Below are 18,045 nucleotides of genomic sequence, written 5' to 3'. Positions count from 1 at the left end.
TGGCATGTCTACATTTAATAGGTCAAGTAGTAACTGAGAAAACTCTGAAGTTGAATTAACCTGTACTGTTTCACAGATTTGCTGACATTATGGGTTCTTATACTTAACCTCATCTCTCTTTGGCCTGAAGTCTTTAATTTTCAAAAGCATTTCTCTAGAGTAAAAACCTTCTTTCTGCTTTCTTCATATAATACAGTAACAGACAATTTTATTTTCTTGTAGGGTGCTTCGAGTGCTGCATCAAATGCCTGGGAGGTATTCCCTATGCATCTTTGATTGCTACTATCCTGTTGTATGCTGGAGTTGCACTATTCTGTGGTTGTGGACATGAAGCACTTTCAGGAACTGTCAACATTCTGCAAACCTACTTTGAGATGACAAGAGCTGCAGGAGATGTTATTGATGTCTTTACCATGTAAGTTACTAGTTTCTTTTAGTTATTTCTTTTTAAAACTACTGAAGTTTTCCACAAGGGATATAAATTTGACTCAAGAAAATGTATTGCAATGAAAATCATAGAAAGAATGATTTGGATAAGCTCAGGTGATGGATTTTTGACAGAGCTGATATTTTTAATATTTAAAAGATATTTGCAACACTATTTAAGTTCCCATAGCTATAATTTAATTTGTTACTAAACATTACTTCATGTAATACTGATGAATCTGTTCCATTCATGCTTGCTTTTATCCTTTTTATCCTGGATTATTCTTTGTTGAAAAGTGTGAAAAATTAAAACATCAACATAGGTAAAGCTGGAGTCTGTAACAAAGAACAGATTAGTTCCAGGAAAAAATACAATAAATGAGTTCTATTGCCTCTGTTTTTCCTAGATTTCATCTGTTTTGAAGGTTTCATGTTTTGCTACTCCTGAAACCTATTTGTTTTGTTGAGTATCTCCTTCCTTTTGGCAAATTAATTTCATTTAATAATTTCCTGTAATCTGAAATTAAGTTATGTATTTGCTAATCTCTTTAAGACTGTGTCTTTAAAACATGATCTTCTTAGATATTTAAAATCCAAATTCTTATTTGGCTGCTAGTGGTTGTAACTAAAGCTGAATAATATCCCCATTTTTTTAAACCGTTTCTTTCATTACTATTTTTTTGAGAAGTGATTTGATCATCCACCAAAACAATTGCCTGTTATGTTGTATAGCTCCATGATAATGGCAGCTCAGTGCTTAGCAATGGTCAAAAAACAAACCGAGTACAAGGAACTAATAAGAAAATCATAGAGAAACAGGTAACATGACATTGTATAAATCCATCTTTCATCCATATAATTAATAATGTGTACAATATTGATGCCCCAAATAAACAAACAAAAAAAAAAAGAATGATTAGAAACTGTGTGGTTAAAAATCGAATATAGTAGAACTCTTTAATCTAGAAAGAAGACGATTAAGAGGTGGTGGTCTAGAGGTCTGTAAACACACATTATGAATAGGGTGTGCAAGGTTAGATTGTCTTTCTCTTCCAGTACAAGAAAATTGAGGTTTTGGAGGAAACTAGTAGTCATGAAGTTCAGAAGGTACAAGTGATGGTTCTTCAATTGTTGTATAGCAGACATGTGAAGCTAGTTGCATACTGTAGGTGCTAAAATCTTCTGGATAAAAGCCCAGATATCCTGGAAACCAGATGATGGTTTCTAATGATATACAGATTCACCCAGCTCAGGAAGTTTCAAAGGCTATACTAGCATTGGGTGTTATTCTGTCAACTTGCCTGATTTTACATTTTTATATTCATTGTTTGAGATTGGAAAATGGACAAGATATGTATTTGATCTGACTTGGTATCACATTTTCATGATAGCTGGAGACTGAATCTTAAATCTCAGCTTGCGTAGAGCTATATTATCAGCATGCTTCCCAAAGCTGCTGCTGTGGTTTAAGCCCAGCTGGTAACACAGAACCACGCAGACCTGGAGGGATGAGGAGGAGAACTGGAAGAGTGTAACTCCAATGGGTTGATATAAGAACAGTCCAATAACTAAGGTATAATACAAAACTACTACTGCTACCACTAATAGTGATAATGGTAACGGAAATAACAAGGGGAGAGAATACAGCCGCTCACCATCTGCTGACTGATATCCAGCCTGACCTGAGCAGTGATCTAGCCCTTCCGGGTAACTGCCCCCAGTTTATATAGCGGGCATGATGTGCTGTGGTATGGAATACCTCTTTGGCTAGTTTGGGTCAGGTGTCCTGTCTCTGCTTCCTCCCGGCTTTCCCTCCTCTCTGGCAGAACATGAGACTGAAAAGTAGTTGATTGGAGTAAACATTACTTAGCAACAACTGAAAGCATTGGTGTTATCAGCACTGTTGTCAAGCTAAAGTTGAAAACACAGCACTGTACCAGATACTAAGAAGGAGAAAAAATGGCTGCTACGGCTGAACCCAGGATAGCTCCTCTGTGAATGTTTAGCTGTATTGTCTGAGGAATCAGTAGAGGGGACAATGTACCAAATAAGGATGTCACTGCCATGCCATATCCAGATTTCTTAGGACTGAGAAATTTAGATGTTCTTGTATAATAATATATGGGATAGATAGGAAGTATGTGAATTCTGCCTTGCCTTTTTGGCTTGGCATTTGGAATAATGGGTCTGACTTGACTTGGTGTCTAAGGTTCATTGATAACCTGAGTGAAAGATCCGTCATTTTATTAGCTCTAACTTATTTTATTAGTCCCTGGGAAGCCATTAGTGCCGAACAGCCACAAATCGATGCTTTCTCTTCACAGCAAGTTTTTCAGCTTCCCTCTGTCAAATGCTTAAATGAAATATCAATCTGGAGACATAGTTCAAATGCATATAAAATTGCGTGTGAAACCAAATGCCTCCAATTCATTGGAAATAATTAAGGAACTGTAATAAAATGGGCTTTTTTGGTCTGTTTTTTTGTTGTTTTTTTTTTTTTTTCACTTAATTGTTAAGCTTAACTGATAACTTTTTGAGGTATTTGGGTTTTTTGATTACTTAAAGTTATACTAAACCCAGTTCTTGGCAGACCTAATGCAATAAAAATTTATTTTATAGTTTATTCAATTGTGAAATATGTCTCTAAAGTTATGTCTTAAAGGAAAGAGAAGGAGGAAATATTTTGACTAAAAGGAGATGAGCCATTGTTTTTAACTGGGTAAACAGTGTGATTCTCAAGAAACTTGCACAGTTAATTTTCTACCTGTTTAAGTATATTTTACTCTGCTTTTAAAAATAATTTTGTAGGAGAAGAAATACTTCATATTTTGCCACAACTAGTGATTAACTGTTAGTGGTACAAAAGCTTTGTGGTAATTATATTGCTTTGAAAGGTCAAAAAGCAGAAAAAAAATAAGTAAGTAGAAACAAACAGTGCAGTACCTACTTAAAACTATATATATTGAAATAGAAATTGCTGTCATAAACTGTTGTTTGGGATATGGACTACTTCAGTGTGTGTAGAGTACTTATTTTGGTTCCTTGTGATTCAAAGAGATCCTAAGAAAATAAATATGGTGGTTTAAATTATTCTAAACACTGCCTTTATGGTACTTTAAATATAAGAGATGAAAGGTTTACGTTGCCTGCTTTGTCAGTTTAACAGCTCTGTAGACCACTGAAACTGAGTAATCTGCTTAAGGAGGATGTGATATACAGTCATTCTTCTAATAACAAATTGTAGTTTATATCTGCAAAGTACTGGGTATAACTATATTCCCTTAATCACTGATTTTGACAAGATTCCAAAGTCAGTAGGAATAGATGCATGATTATCAAATGTGTATTGTACAATCTGGATTTTTTTTTTTTCTGGTGTTTTGAACAAATTCCAGAAGATATCTTGTAAGATATCAGCAGCACAAGGTATGTTTGGTGTTATTTCCCAACAGCATCTTTTCACAGTTCTTTCTCTTTAGTATGCAAGGCCAGCTAGTGCCATCTGTCACATGTTTGTGATATATAGGCCATGAAACAAGGGAATCACACTCTTAGAGTGCAAAATAAAGAAATCTTCCTGGTAGAAACATTAACATTTTCCTACTACAGTCAGAGATAATTCAGGTTGTTGTAAATCCGCTTCCTTTTCAAGGTGTGAAACCAAATAGTAAACTAAATGAAGTTACAGTCTATAAATCTGTTGTTACTATCTTCTCTACTGGAAGTGCCACAGACACTAATGAAGGCACGCTCTTACAGCTGAAAATTTCTTTCCTTTTAAAATATGAAAGGCTCTGTTTCAGGTGCTCTTGTGACCGTTCTGTCAGTGGATAGTCATTGTTTTTGAAAAGGATATTATTTGGTAATATACATATGTATGTGAAACTGTTTTCATTTGAAGGAAAAACAAAGGACCATATGTCAAAGCTTTTATATCCCCCCTCTTAGTGTTTGAAGCCAGCGTTTTGAGAGGCAAATAGATAGATGGATGATATTCTGATCTTCTGCTGTTCTTTCATTCTATTGGCTTTGCAATCATCACAAGTTAAATATTGGTACCACTGAAAATATTGTTGTTATCAATATTATTATACTAATATTAGTGGAATACTGCAAAAGATATTACAATGAGACCTGTAATAAAGGCTAGCTGATATGAAGTATGATATTTATGATACATTTGCATTAGACCATGTGGTGGGTTTGGTTTAGTCAGCTACTTAGTACACAATAGTACTAATCTGTTTTTCCCTATACATGTCTTTCTCTTACAAAAGTTAGGTGTTCTGCACTTGAACATAAATTGTGTTTTAAATGCTATTTGTATTATGGGAAGGAAAACATCTAAGGATCTGTATCAGGACAAGCAATTGCTGATTTACACATGGCTGTGTCATAGTATGTTTGGAAACAGCAACCACCCAAAAGAGTCCTTGTAGATGACCTTACTGGTTCTGTAAGAATATCCATCTGGGCACCAACTCAGTTATCTGAGCCTATGAAGAGGAAAAGACAGGAAGGAAGTGGATATGTATAGGAGGGTTGCCAAACTAGTAGGATGACTGTACAATTGTTGTCTGAGATGCATATTGCTTTTTTTTGGAGGTGTATACTCCCTTTTGATAAGGATTATTTTCACATTTCTGAATATGTAATAGTATCCAAACAGTTCGTTTAAAAGTAGCTTACTTTTCCTGTGTATAACATATAATGCAGGGATTATGATCTGAAGTTTCTAGCTTCACATGTGTAAAATTAGCATTAAAAGGTTCTTACAAAATTAGAGTTTTATATAAAAAAAAAAAATAAATGTAAAGGTATGCCTTCTTAGAAGTATGCTTGTTTTTAGATAATAGATTTTATTGTTCCATTAGGTCAATTCATTATCTCTAAATTATCTGAAAAAAGTTGTAAATATCAGCAAAGATTTTTTATTACAAAATATTTTGCAAATACAATGCTTGGAAATTATTCTTAAAATCCCTGAATATTACTAAATTAATGCATGTGAAGTGTATCTTCTTCTGTAACAGCAAATAATTTTTAATTAATCTCATTTCACTGAAATGTTGTAGAAATCCTACTTGATATGTAATACTGTGTGCTGACTATGTGCAGCCTATAAGGATGTTGGGGAGGGACTCTTCGTCAGGGACTGTAGTGACAGGACAAGGGGTAACGGGTTAAAACTTAAACAGGGGAAGTTTAGATTGGAGATAAGGAGGAAATTCTTTCCTGTTAGGGTGGTGAGGCACTGGAATCGGTTGCCCAGGGAGGTTGTGAGTGCTCCATCCCTGGCAGTGTACAAGGCCAGGTTGGACGAAGCCTTGGGTGACATGGTTTAGTGTGAGGTGTCCCTGCCCATGGCAGGGGGGTTGGAACTAGATGATCTTGAGGTCCTTTCCAACCCTAACTATTCTATGACTCTATGATTCTATTTGCTTTTCTATGACTGTATTTGCTGCACAAAAGGAAAATCTTGCACTATTAAAAATGGACAACAGTGGGCTGAGAAGTGCATTTTTCAAACCCTGTTTTGATGACTGTGCAGAATCTGCCTTTTTGGTATTTTGGACATGTAATCTCTAAAGATGTGGTCCAGAGTTAAGTGGAGAAGTCATATGACTACATACATATTAGAAAGCAGTGTTAATATGATAGAAACTATTGGTAGACCTAAATACGTGGTTCTAATAACTTGCTGTTCATACAGTATGTATTTCAGGGGCTTATTCTGGACTCAGTCTTGCCTGATAAAATAGACTGAATATTCATGACTGGCCTGAGTGCAGTAGGAGCACTCCTGAAGCATACTTACCATTTAGCTTTACATGGAAAGGAATCCGTGTTGTGCCCTCTGAAAAACATGATGCAAATCATATTTCAATAAGCAGGGACAGCTGCAAGACTTGCTTAACCTCCTCCCCCATAGTATATTCTTGAGCCAAAATGCTAATGGTGGTGTACCGATAATCTCTACTGCCCTAAAGCTAGAGGTTTATTTACTGAGTTTAATGATAAAAGGACTTGTAACTTGACTAATGAGAGTTCCCACTAGTAGCACTCTGAGCTCTTGTACCTGGATTCTGATTATGTGTAGAAGAATGAAGTTATCTCTTCAAGGAAGGCCTAACTTTGGCCCATACGTCTTGTTCACATGTAAGAATTTGACAGGAACAACCAGAGGGAGTACAACATCACCAAAGGATGCATTTTTATATAAAAAAAAAATGCAGTTTACTTAAGGAGAACAGTTTCTAGTTCATGGGAATGGTTCAGTCACACACAAAAAGTGTTAATGGACAAATACAGCATATTAAAGATTAGATGCAGAACATAGCATTTTAGATCTGGTATCAAATGTTAGATGCATTAAATCTGGAAAAACATGCCAGTACCTGAGAATATGAACTTTTCAAGTGCTGAAATGTCACATTTACTACCTACTCAGCTGTAGTATGTAGCCTGGTGTTCTGTATTCTGTTAAAAGTAAAACCAGTAAGAAACTATGTAAGTAAAATTTAGGATGTGGGAGGTACTTGCAAAAGTGTGATCCTAATTTTATGAAATGATTGAAGAAGAAAATTCATAGGAGAGCATTTCAATGACAGCAGAATAATATTACATAAAGAAGTATTTGGCCTTCTTCCCTTCCTCTGTGCAAATACAATTCACTACTTTTAGCCAAACAGCTGTATAATTGAATACTGTCTTAAGCAGCTCTCTTTCTTGGTTGGCTGGAATTTTAGATTGGCCATAACCACTGTGTGCCTGTGACTCTAAGCATTTGCAATAGACCTTTCTCAGTAGGGGGTTCATCTTCATAGAAAATGACTTCTTTGCTTTTAGATGTTTCCATTTCCTTTTAGTTTTAGTTGACTTTATAAACACGTAAAATGGAAAGCATAAGTTCCTATGTAATATACATTTTGCTAAGTCTTGCTTCATGAGCCATGCAAAACTAAGATAACCGGCCTTTCCACAGGAGATCTGAAAATGGTAAAATTAAGTATTGCCATCACAGTCGGTAGTTTTAGTATAAAGTTGTTAATCTGAAGCTGTTAGTATGTACTGAGTATGACTCCAAGTTTACATTAGTAATAACAAAATACTCAGAAAACTTGTGATATGCTTTTGCCACATCTTTTTACACTGCTGCTACAGAATAGAGTACCTATAATGTACAACATCATGTAATTCTGACATAAGTCTGCATATTACTGTGCACTAAATTCAATCTTTTTTGTCCTTCTTCAGGCAAAAAGGGCTCCAAATTTCTTCTGTAATTAGCATCTTTAAAAATGTTTCTAAGAAAGTAGTTTTGCTAGAGGTGAGCAGACAGAACAAGCCTGGGTTTTCAGAAATAACTTTGAGAAGAGCCTTGTCCATATGTCATAGTCACAATTTTGTGGTTTGGACTAAAATTATTCATGATTATTTAAATCCTTAAACTGGATCCTTTCCTGTTCCAAGAATGTAACAAGATTCATTGGGCAAAAATGGGCTTTACACTGATATCGATCCTTTTCCTTTAGCTTGCTAATTCTTTGCTGCTTTTAGAGCTGCTCCATGACATCTTGGCTCAACTGTCCCATTCCTAGGAAGGAAGCAACCATCAAACTTTTACAGAATGATGATATATGGTTGTATTCTGCTTGCCTGTAGAAAGTTGTACACCACAACTCAATGTTAAAATCAATTATATCATATTCTGTTTAGAATAGAATAACTACATCTCGCCCTTGCAGAATGTATTTTCCATATTATAGTAAGATAATCTTTTATTTATATAATCCTAGTCTGTCCTTAGCTTTGAACAAATTATTCATACCATTACATGCAAAATTTCTTTCAGAAATACAGAATCAGAAGTTTCTGTTTTCTTTTTGTAATGTTTTATTTCTACTTTTAGGTCTTTGTTGCTCTTATGATTTGTCTACTGTTAATTCATTCTTCTGTTAGCATTTCCTGACAAACTTTAATTGAGCATTCTGTACTCCAGTTTTGTTTTTCTCTCTACGTGAAATTTAGAAGTTTAGACTCTGTATTAACTTAATCTCAGAAAAATCCCTCATGGACAGAATGCTTACATTTTGTTATTGCTTTCAATTCCCCTTTCTCCATAGTGAGGATATTTCAGTTTCTTTTACCTCCTTTATGTTTTTACCTAGAGTTTTTTTGGACTTACTTTGCAGGTAGCAGGCAATTATTAATAAATCCTTCTTTCTCCTTGCTGGCTGTGTGTTTACCTTCTAAGGTTTGTCTTTGCCTGTCTCCTCCCTTTGCTAACAATTCCTCTATGCTTCATGGTACCAACTACCATCTTTGCTCAAGCTGTTTAGGTGGATGTGTCATGAACTTAAACCAAGAAATTGTTCCCAGATGGTTTGTAGGAGACTCTGAACACAGTTTTTAAATAATTCCATGGGGCATGGGTTGTGAATATCCTAAACAAACCTTCTTATTTGCAAACATCTCCTTATATCCTGTCTCTCTTCAAAAAACATATTTGCAGAACTGCTTCTACAAGGTGGAGACCTCATAACAGCCTTCCAGTATCTGAAGGGGGCCTATAGGGATGCTGGAGAGGGACTCTTTGTCAGGGACTGTAGTGACAGGACAAGGGATAATGGGTTAAAACTAAACAGGGGAAGTTTAGATTGGATATAAGGAGGAAATTCTTTCCTGTTAGGGTGGTGAGACCCTGGAATCGGTTGCCCAGGGAGGTTGTGAGTGCTCCATCCCTGGCAGTGTTCAAGGCCAGGTTGGATGAAGCCTTGTGTTGGATGGTTTAGTGAGAGGTGTCCCTGTCCATGGCAGGGGGGTTGGAACTAGATGATCTTGAGGTCCTTTCCAACCCTAACCATTCTATGATTCTATGATAGCTTGAGGGAGCAGGCTGCTATCTCCACCTCTTAGCAGCCTCTCAGGATCAGTCCTTCAGGGGGCAAGAGGATCAGCATGAAGGCCAGCATTGCTGTTTTATAGAGTAACGGAGATTATTGTGCACTCTAGATGTGAACATCAACTATTTAAAGAAATAAAAAAAAAAAAAAAACAACCCCCCCAAACTGGAAAAACTGATCTACCCCAATGGTAGTAATTATGTGCATTTGTCATGTTTCTAAATTTTGTATGCTAGCTATAAAAAAAAGCAATTCTTAATTAGGAATTGTACTATGATAACAAACTTTTTTTAGCACTTTGATAGCTTAAGTATTTTATTTTCCTTATTTTAAGTGTGATTTTTTTGTTTGGGTTTTGTGGGGTGTTTTGTTTTTTTTTTTTTTGCTTGAAAATATGTATAATTGCCTTAATCTACTTGCATTCAGAGAATGTAGGTACACTTACTGGCAATTATCTGCTATTTAACACCTGTAGTTTCTGAATGTCCATATCTATATTGGAGAAGTTATAAATTCAGCAAAATAAATGTGAGGCAGAATTATAAATTCTGGAAAACTAGTTCCACAGTAGTAGCTATTACTCTGGCTAGGCCAAAGAAAATCTTGTAATATGAGGATTCTATTACTTGTTCAGGGTGAAGCCTACGCATACTCTAATTGTATAAAAAGGTTTTCTGGACAGCATGAGGATCACCTGTCATAAGGCAAACTAATGTGGTGGGTTTTGCTGCTGTTAACTGCCAACAAAGGTCTACAATGCAGTCTTACGTTAACCAAATTAAAAATATCCCTAGCTAGTATGTAGGTTGCTCCAGAGAACTACCAAGTAGTTTTGATCAAAAAATATGTCAGTGTATATTAGCTGAGTACCAACCTTCAAACTTGAGGGTAGAAAGTGTACCATGAATAGATTGACTAGTGTAATGATTCAAGGTTCTTACAGATTGCATGTCCTTTTAGGACAGTAGAATAAAACGGGCCAAAGTTAACAGTTCTTCTTGGCTTCTGTGTTGGGGTAGTAGATCCATTTATTATGCTGGAACAGTAAAGATTTATTCCAGTGAAGTTACTTGTTCCACAAGACTAAAACATTATTACTTTTAGATGCAGTTAACAGGAACTAATTATGAATATTGAAGTAATTTCAAAACAGGCTGTAATAATTATGATCTCAGATGACTGAAGGAGTCTCAATAACAGCAAAATAAATTAATTTGTTATAACACATTTTTGACAAAAGCCTGCTACATATAGACCTGATCATTCAGCAATTAATCTTATTGCTTGCTGTTTTATTTTACTTTTTAATCCTTGCATTTGCCAGCGCACCATGAAAATCATAGAATCATAGAATAGTTAGGGTTGGAAAGAACCTTGAGATCACCTAGTTCCACCCCCCTTGCCATGGGCAGGGACACCTCACACTAAACCATGTCACCCAATAAAATACTCTCTAGGAAGTCTGCAACATTGACCCGACTCACTGAGAATGTTTTTACTCACCTCTAGCTTGTCTCTGCTGGAATAGTCTACTCAATGCTCAACTACAACCTGTTCACTGAGATGCTAGCATTGACGGCTTCCATCAGTAACTTCTGCCAGTAGAAGGAAGTGCTTTCTTTAGGGCTATTTTAATATTCGTCTTGTTGGATAGAATCCAGATTCTGATGAATGAATTAGGAAGTCTGCTTAATATGGAATAATCAATGATGCAGCAACAGAAAAAGACTAAAAATTGAAAGATCAGCTTGATTTAAGTCACAAATTGAAAACAGTGATGTTTATTTTTCTAACATTTCTGAACACAGTGTGGTGAGGAAAAGCAAATCTGGAACCCGGGGAGCATCTACAAGATTAAGACAGTATGGAAATTATGTCTAAGATTATTCTATTAAAAAAAAAAAAAGTGTTTTACTAATTTCAAGATGTGATATTCACAATTAAATTGGGAATTAGATAATCATTCATCTTATGCTACCCAGCAACTTAGGTTATGTGAAAATTTCATGATCAATACAAATTTGTTGAGATCTTTGCAATCTTTCTTGATTGCTTTTTAATAGAAATGTTCCATGGCTTTAATTATATCATTGTATGTACCATATAATATTAATAGGAGTACTACATTTGCTGAATAAGCATTCAAGATTTCTTTTTGTTCTTCTCATTTAGTGTAACTTTAAGCTTCATCTACTAGATCTCTTTCCAGTCCTATCAACAGTACAAAATTTATCTTTATAATTTTGCCTCTTTTTCCTTTGCTTCTTGCCCACCCTTTTCCTTCCATTCCAGCCTACACATGTGTAAGCCTTGCTTGTCCTTTTTCTTTGTCCTTACCCATCTCATCCATTGGCTCATGTTCATCATCCCTTCACTGTCATGCTCTCATACACTGTCTGCAGCATTCGAGAATTTGCTGAAACACAGATGGCAATTAATTGCCCTGGGTTCATCCAGGGAGAATCAAACTTTATTTAAAAAAAAGGCAATTTCCAATTTACAAGACCTATATTGTATTATAATTTTATTGGAAAATCAAATGTGAATATGTGAAATTTATTAGATGCTGCAGAATAATTTAATACCACCACTATCTTCAAAACTATATACATCTATAAGAAATATTACTGTTGTAGTATATTCTATTTAGCACACACTAAGAGTAGTTATATTTCAAGAAAATTCTATCTGACTTGTAAAGAGGCAGTTGAATGATTGTCTTGCAATTTTTATTTTTACTTTTTGCATTATACAATATGATTTCTCCTTGGAGTCAGTCTGTCCATTTCATCTCATGTAGTCTAATCAGCAGAGATTTTACCACTTTTCTCTGTAGAGTGTGTATGAGGAAGAAAATGATTTCTATATTTGACGAGTGTGTAGCTATATATATTTTTACTTTTGAAAGGAAGGTTTAAGGAAAAGGTATGCCTTTGGTTACACATAAGGCAGAAGAAAAAGCAAAAATCTTTCAGTACACTTTTTGATACAAGCAGCTCAGTGGGAGGCTCAGGACAGATGGTTTGAAGGGCTGTTGCAAGGGCTGAAATAGTCTCTGGATTTTCCCAAAGTCTTAATCTCTTTAGGGCAATGATAGCTTGTAATTTCTACAGCGCTGAGCACACAGAGGTCTATGAGGAGCTGCTCCTGGCAGAACTCCCACCCTTCAGCCGCTGGTGGAGGTCACAGTTTTATAAGACATATAATGTAGGGATTGGAAGAGATCTTATGGAATAGTCACAAAGTTGCTGCCTGCTTATTGTAAATTTCTTTTCTTCAGTAGCCACAAGACAGGCTCAGACCACCATTTTCCTATTAAAACAGTGTTTCACTGGCTGAATTACTATAAAATTAGAGAAATAGGATTTTTACAATGTAATCAGCCATCTTATGCATTAAAATAAGTTTCATCTCTGCATCATCTAGTACTGCTACAGTGTTAAATTTGCTTCATCACTTTGAATATTCACACATCTATTCTACACAGATACTAACTTACCCTCATTTTCACTTGAATATGAAATAAAAAGTGATGTAGAGAAAAGCTGAGAGGACTTTGTCAGTGGAATGCTGGGAAAAATCGTATCCTGTCTCATTCCCAGAACCCTTCAGTTACACCCTTATGAAAAAAATGATACAATAGGTGCCCAAAACATTACTTTATAATAATTCTTCCAATCCAAATCAGGTCATAAGTTTGTGTTTTTAGGAGACTAATGAAAACTTATAATACATTCACTTAAGTTGTAGACACAGTCATACATCTGAAATATCAGCTGTAAACTCTGATCTGAAATGCTTGAAAACCATGCAAACTCAAAGATATTTTAATGGGGTTCTGAGGTTTGTTATTGGATTGTATATATAAAACATATTCAGAGTTGCCTTTTGGATGGTGATGAAAAAGGTAATCCTAAATAAATATTATCATTAAATATTTCTTTTAATAACATTTTTTTTTTCTTGAGTAATATCCAGTTTGGGTAGTTTGGTGCATGTCAAAATTCTTCTTGTAGATACTAATGGGTCTCTGGCTTATGTTTTTGTCCTACTTTGTTAGGAGCTGTTGCTATCTTGACCTGGACAATGTGACTGGAACTTACTAATGTCTTAAACCTGCAAATTATTTACCATTTTCTAAGGAGTCGCATGACTTCTGCAGTGTCATATTGATAAACTCGAAGTTTACTGTGGCTACTTTTTAAGGGAAATCCAAGAAAGAAGCATTGAAAACTGCTGACCCCAGGCAATGTTCACTAGGAATGTTTCTACGTTTTTATAAAACACCTAGAGCAGAGAGGTTCTTTCAAACATCTTTTCATAAATCTTGGTTATGAGATAACATCTGGGAGGCAGACACTCCTTAAGCCACTGCTGGGCTTCTAGACAGTGGACATAGTCCACATAGCCACACAGAACAGCCACATATCCCAGTTAATCTTCTGTGTAACAAGTTGAGCCTTGTAGGGCTCTGCATGTTACACTTAAGTCATCCATCTATTTCTAGAGCTTTGGGTCTGTGAAATGATGCTTTTGAAGTTTGATTATAAAATAATGCTACATGATCTGACCTTATGACTTTCATAATAACATGTTTCTGTTTAAAGTTAGGGATATAACTTGATGACTTGTCCTGCATCATACACTTTTTTCATTGGAGTATAAGTGGAAAAATAATAATGAGGAGAATATTGGCATTACAACTTGCTAACTACTTGTGTATGTAGAAAGGTTTATTGAAGTTTGTGACAAAATATCTTTTCTATAGCAGGATATGATGTGCTGGATGCAGTGCTGAATACAATGAATACTCAGGAGATGTATCAGATGCTCGTTTCCTTTTTTTTTTCTTTGCAACTTTAGAGAGCAAATAAAAATTAACTGAATTTTAAATTATTCTGACAAATTAGAATCATAGAATAGAATCATAGAATGGTTAGGGTTGGAAAGGACCTCAAGATCATCTAGTTCTAACCCCCCTGCCATGGACAGGGACACCTCACACTAAACCATCCCACTCAAGTCTTCATCCAACCTGGCCTTGAGCACCGCCAGGGATGGAGCACTCACAACCTCCCTGGGCAACCGATTCCAAGTTCCAAATTATTCTGTATTACCTCCACAGATCCATTTTCACACACTATTAAATTAAATGGCCCATTGTTTCCTGTATCAATGTTATTTTATTCCAAAGTTCACTCCTGTCTTCAGCTTCAGCTATCATTATAGCACATCAGCACTTCAGATGTCTCCAGCACAAAAACTTCGAGGCTTAGTTGGTCCTATTATCTCACCCTGAAATTTCAGTCATCTTTAAATATTTATGCAGCTAAATAATTTTTGCTGTTTCTATACAGGATTGACATCTTCAAGTATGTGATATACGGTGTAGCAGCTGCATTCTTTGTATATGGCATTTTGCTGATGGTGGAGGGATTCTTTACAACTGGTGCCATCAAGGATCTCTATGGGGATTTCAAAATCACCACTTGTGGCAGATGTGTCAGTGCCTGGGTAAGCGGCTATGAAACCTTTTGTACTTATGATAATTTCAATATGTTTTGCGTGCCTTGTGATGTTTATTTTTTGGTTGTTTATTGTTTCATTGCTTTAATATTTTCTCGTTTAGAAAAAAAAAACATAGCAAAGGAGAATAGAGTGCTAGAAATGTTCTCTATACTGGTTAGTCACTAAGTAACTCTTGCTACTTAGGAACAGTTAATTCCACTAGTTGAATGGGAAACCTTGTTCCCTTGGCAACATAAGCCATTTGGGACAGGACTAAAAGCATGTTATGCCTTCGAGCCTACTAGCCAAGAAATATTTCTCTTACTAATATTTTCACTGTTTTTTAAGAAATCTTGCCTGTTCTGAGTTGGGACAAGTTGAGACCTGTCATCAGGTTTTGTTTTGATTTTAAATGGCAAACAGGCCATTATTTGCTCCTATTTTATCACTGGTTTGGAGAGACCATTCACTTATGACCCTGGAAAACCTAGATTCAAAATATTCTGGTTTGTAATGGGACTATAATGGAGGTTTGTCATACTGAAATTGCTGTTTGAACTAGGATTATTTTAAGATCTCTGTTCAATATCAGGTAACCAACCCATGTTGCTGGTATTTCACTCTTCTGCATCTAAGGTAAGAGGCCTGGGCACTTGGTAACTGTTGGAGTTGGATAACTCTACAAACACCATTAGTGTCAATAAATCATATTTAAATAATATTTTCTGATGAAAAATAAATTATTAAATATTTACAAGTATATCTGGATGTTAAGGTACACATAATGTACTATATTTACAACAACTGATATATAAAATAATAGCAAGAGGAGGGTTAGGGTTCAAATCTCAAAACTTATTAAATTGGAATACACACTAAGATCTAATATAGACAATAGAAAATATCTTCCAGCCACATTAAAGACTATCAAAATTATTATTTTGGATATCCTGACATTTTAAGTTAAGCTGAACACAGATGATCTAGATGTTGGAAATTGGAGAATAGGGCATGTATGCCATCCCAACACAGATGTAACATGCTCTACAGTAAAGCTGTTATTTAATCTTTTTTTTTTTTTTTTTTCATTTTTCACCTGTCCAATGTCATGGTACAATTTTAACAGTGAATAAGGAATTGTTGTAAAACCTTTAAACAAATATACAAAGACTGGAACCATTTTAAATAAAGAGCAATCATTGCTTATACCAACACTGCTTTTATCTCCTGGAAAGAAGTCTCTAATTTATATTCAGTGAGAACCTACTAAGCTAGTTCAAATTCTGTGCAGAGTAGCAAATTTTTCAGAGCATTATTTTTTCTTCACAGCCCCCAAAATGCCTGTCCTCAGTATTGCAGCAGAGCAATGGTACTCTCGCAGGTTTTTTTTCCTCACAATATAAGCTGTAATTCTGTAGCCTATGTCTAGAAGAAATTAATGGTTAAATATCTATTCTATAGTTAATATCACTGTTGTTAATGATTCATTAAATTGGTTCCTTCAGCATTTTACTTGCCTCATCAGTAATTTGTGATATTTCTGTTTTACTTTCAGAAACCTTGGGTTGATATATATTATGTAGCTAAGGCTAAAGCTGTATACTATTTATGACTGCAATTAAGATAAGACATCAATTATTTAGAGTTAAATACATTGTTGTTATTATTCTTGCACTGGTTGGAAGTTCTTTCTTTTCCATGGAAAAGAAAAAAAATAAAATCTGCAGTTTGATTGCTTGTCTTATTCTGATGATGCTATCAGTAAGATTGCTATGCAAATGTCTGGAGCTATTTTAGGTTATTATTCTGGCTTTTGCTTCTGTGCTCTAGAGGTTAGGGAGTAAAATAGTATGTACAGCATTTTTGTCAGTTAAAACTTGATACTGGTTTTGACTAGGTTTATTTTGGTTATCTCGTATTTAAAATTCTAAAGGGGCAAAGAACAGATTACATTTTAAAAACCATTTGGAATTAGAAAATATTTCAGTCTGGTAGTGATATGCTTGTAATTTATTCAGTTCCTTAAATCATGCAATGATATGAAGAAATAAGTACTAAAAGCAACAAACTAAAAACAACTGGAGATGTAAACCAAACCTAATCAGTACTCTTGTGTGTCAAGCCCAGACTGATGTATTGCTATGCAAATTTGCTGTAACAAATTTTGTTATGTACAGTTGCCAAAATGAGCTAATGTTATTGCAGAGCATTGGCAGATACTACATGTTGCAAGAAAGCTTCCTTGTATAAAATATTGAGATAGTAATTTTATAAATATAAAGATATAAACTGTCAAAGACTAAATAGTTTGTCAATACCCTAATACTAACAGGAATGTGCCCACAGAATACTTGCTGTTTTGAAGAATTAAAATGATAAAATGGCTCCACATCAAAACCGCCTTTTTAAAAATCCGGTTGTGGTTATGATTCTATGATTTCTCATCAGATTTGTTGACGCATTTCTAAACAACAAGTTAACACTTTAAAGTATGAAAATTAGGTCCTTCTGCTTTACCATTGTCACCAATCACTTGTCATTAATATTTTGCAATCTATTATGCAAAATATTAATGAACATGTTTTTATGCCTGTGACCAAATCTACTAGGAATATGGAGGACAAAAATAAACAAATTCCAAGGAGGTAAAGCTTGTTTTAACTTTGTATGGAAAAGCTATATTTCTCACAGGAAATCTGAAGAGTAACATCCTTTTTCTTCTTTACCAAAATAGTTTTTAAAAAGCAGGCTTTTAAGAAAACTGAAAGCCAACATCTACAAAACTTTTCATGTGCCCTTTCTGACTCTCCTTCACTGTGAATAGCTCACTTTCAAGTTCTGCATAGCAAAATGATTTTTTTTTTTTTCCTGAAGCAATGGAAAAAGAAATAGCTCAACCTAACATTTCCAAGGATTATATGGTTGATTAATAAGAGTATTCAGAGTGCTAGCATCCAAGTCATGCCAGTGCTGCTGTGGAGTGTGTTGTCTCAGCTCTGAGAAAGGGCCTGTGAATGTGACAGTGAAGAGCCTCATTGGCAGCGTTTTCAGAATTCATTTACTATGACAAGTAAAACAAAAGTAGTGTAACAATGCCAGTCACATTTGAGAAGGGAAGGCTGTGGTTTAGTCTTCATTTTTCTATGTCTGAACATGCTTTTAGAGAATTAAATAAATGGCTATATATAATTGTGCTGAAGCATGA

General features: G+C 35.1%; 1 protein-coding gene across 1 annotated transcript in view; it reads left to right on the top strand.

Moving 5' to 3' along the window:
* The first annotated feature begins 335 nt into the window (after positions 1 to 335).
* Positions 336 to 18,045, top strand: part of GPM6A (glycoprotein M6A) — a 36,975-nt gene continuing 19,265 nt past the window's right edge. The window contains exons 1-2 of the mRNA XM_065665247.1: positions 336 to 415; positions 14,690 to 14,846. Of these exons, the coding sequence (XP_065521319.1) occupies positions 375 to 415; positions 14,690 to 14,846 (198 nt within the window). The 5' untranslated portion in view covers positions 336 to 374. The remainder of the gene's footprint in view (positions 416 to 14,689; positions 14,847 to 18,045) is intronic.

The sequence above is a fragment of the Lathamus discolor genome, chromosome 1 (genome assembly GCF_037157495.1).
Source record: "Lathamus discolor isolate bLatDis1 chromosome 1, bLatDis1.hap1, whole genome shotgun sequence".
NCBI classification, from domain to species: domain Eukaryota; kingdom Metazoa; phylum Chordata; class Aves; order Psittaciformes; family Psittacidae; genus Lathamus; species Lathamus discolor.
This window is presented reverse-complemented; position numbering and strand designations above follow the sequence as displayed.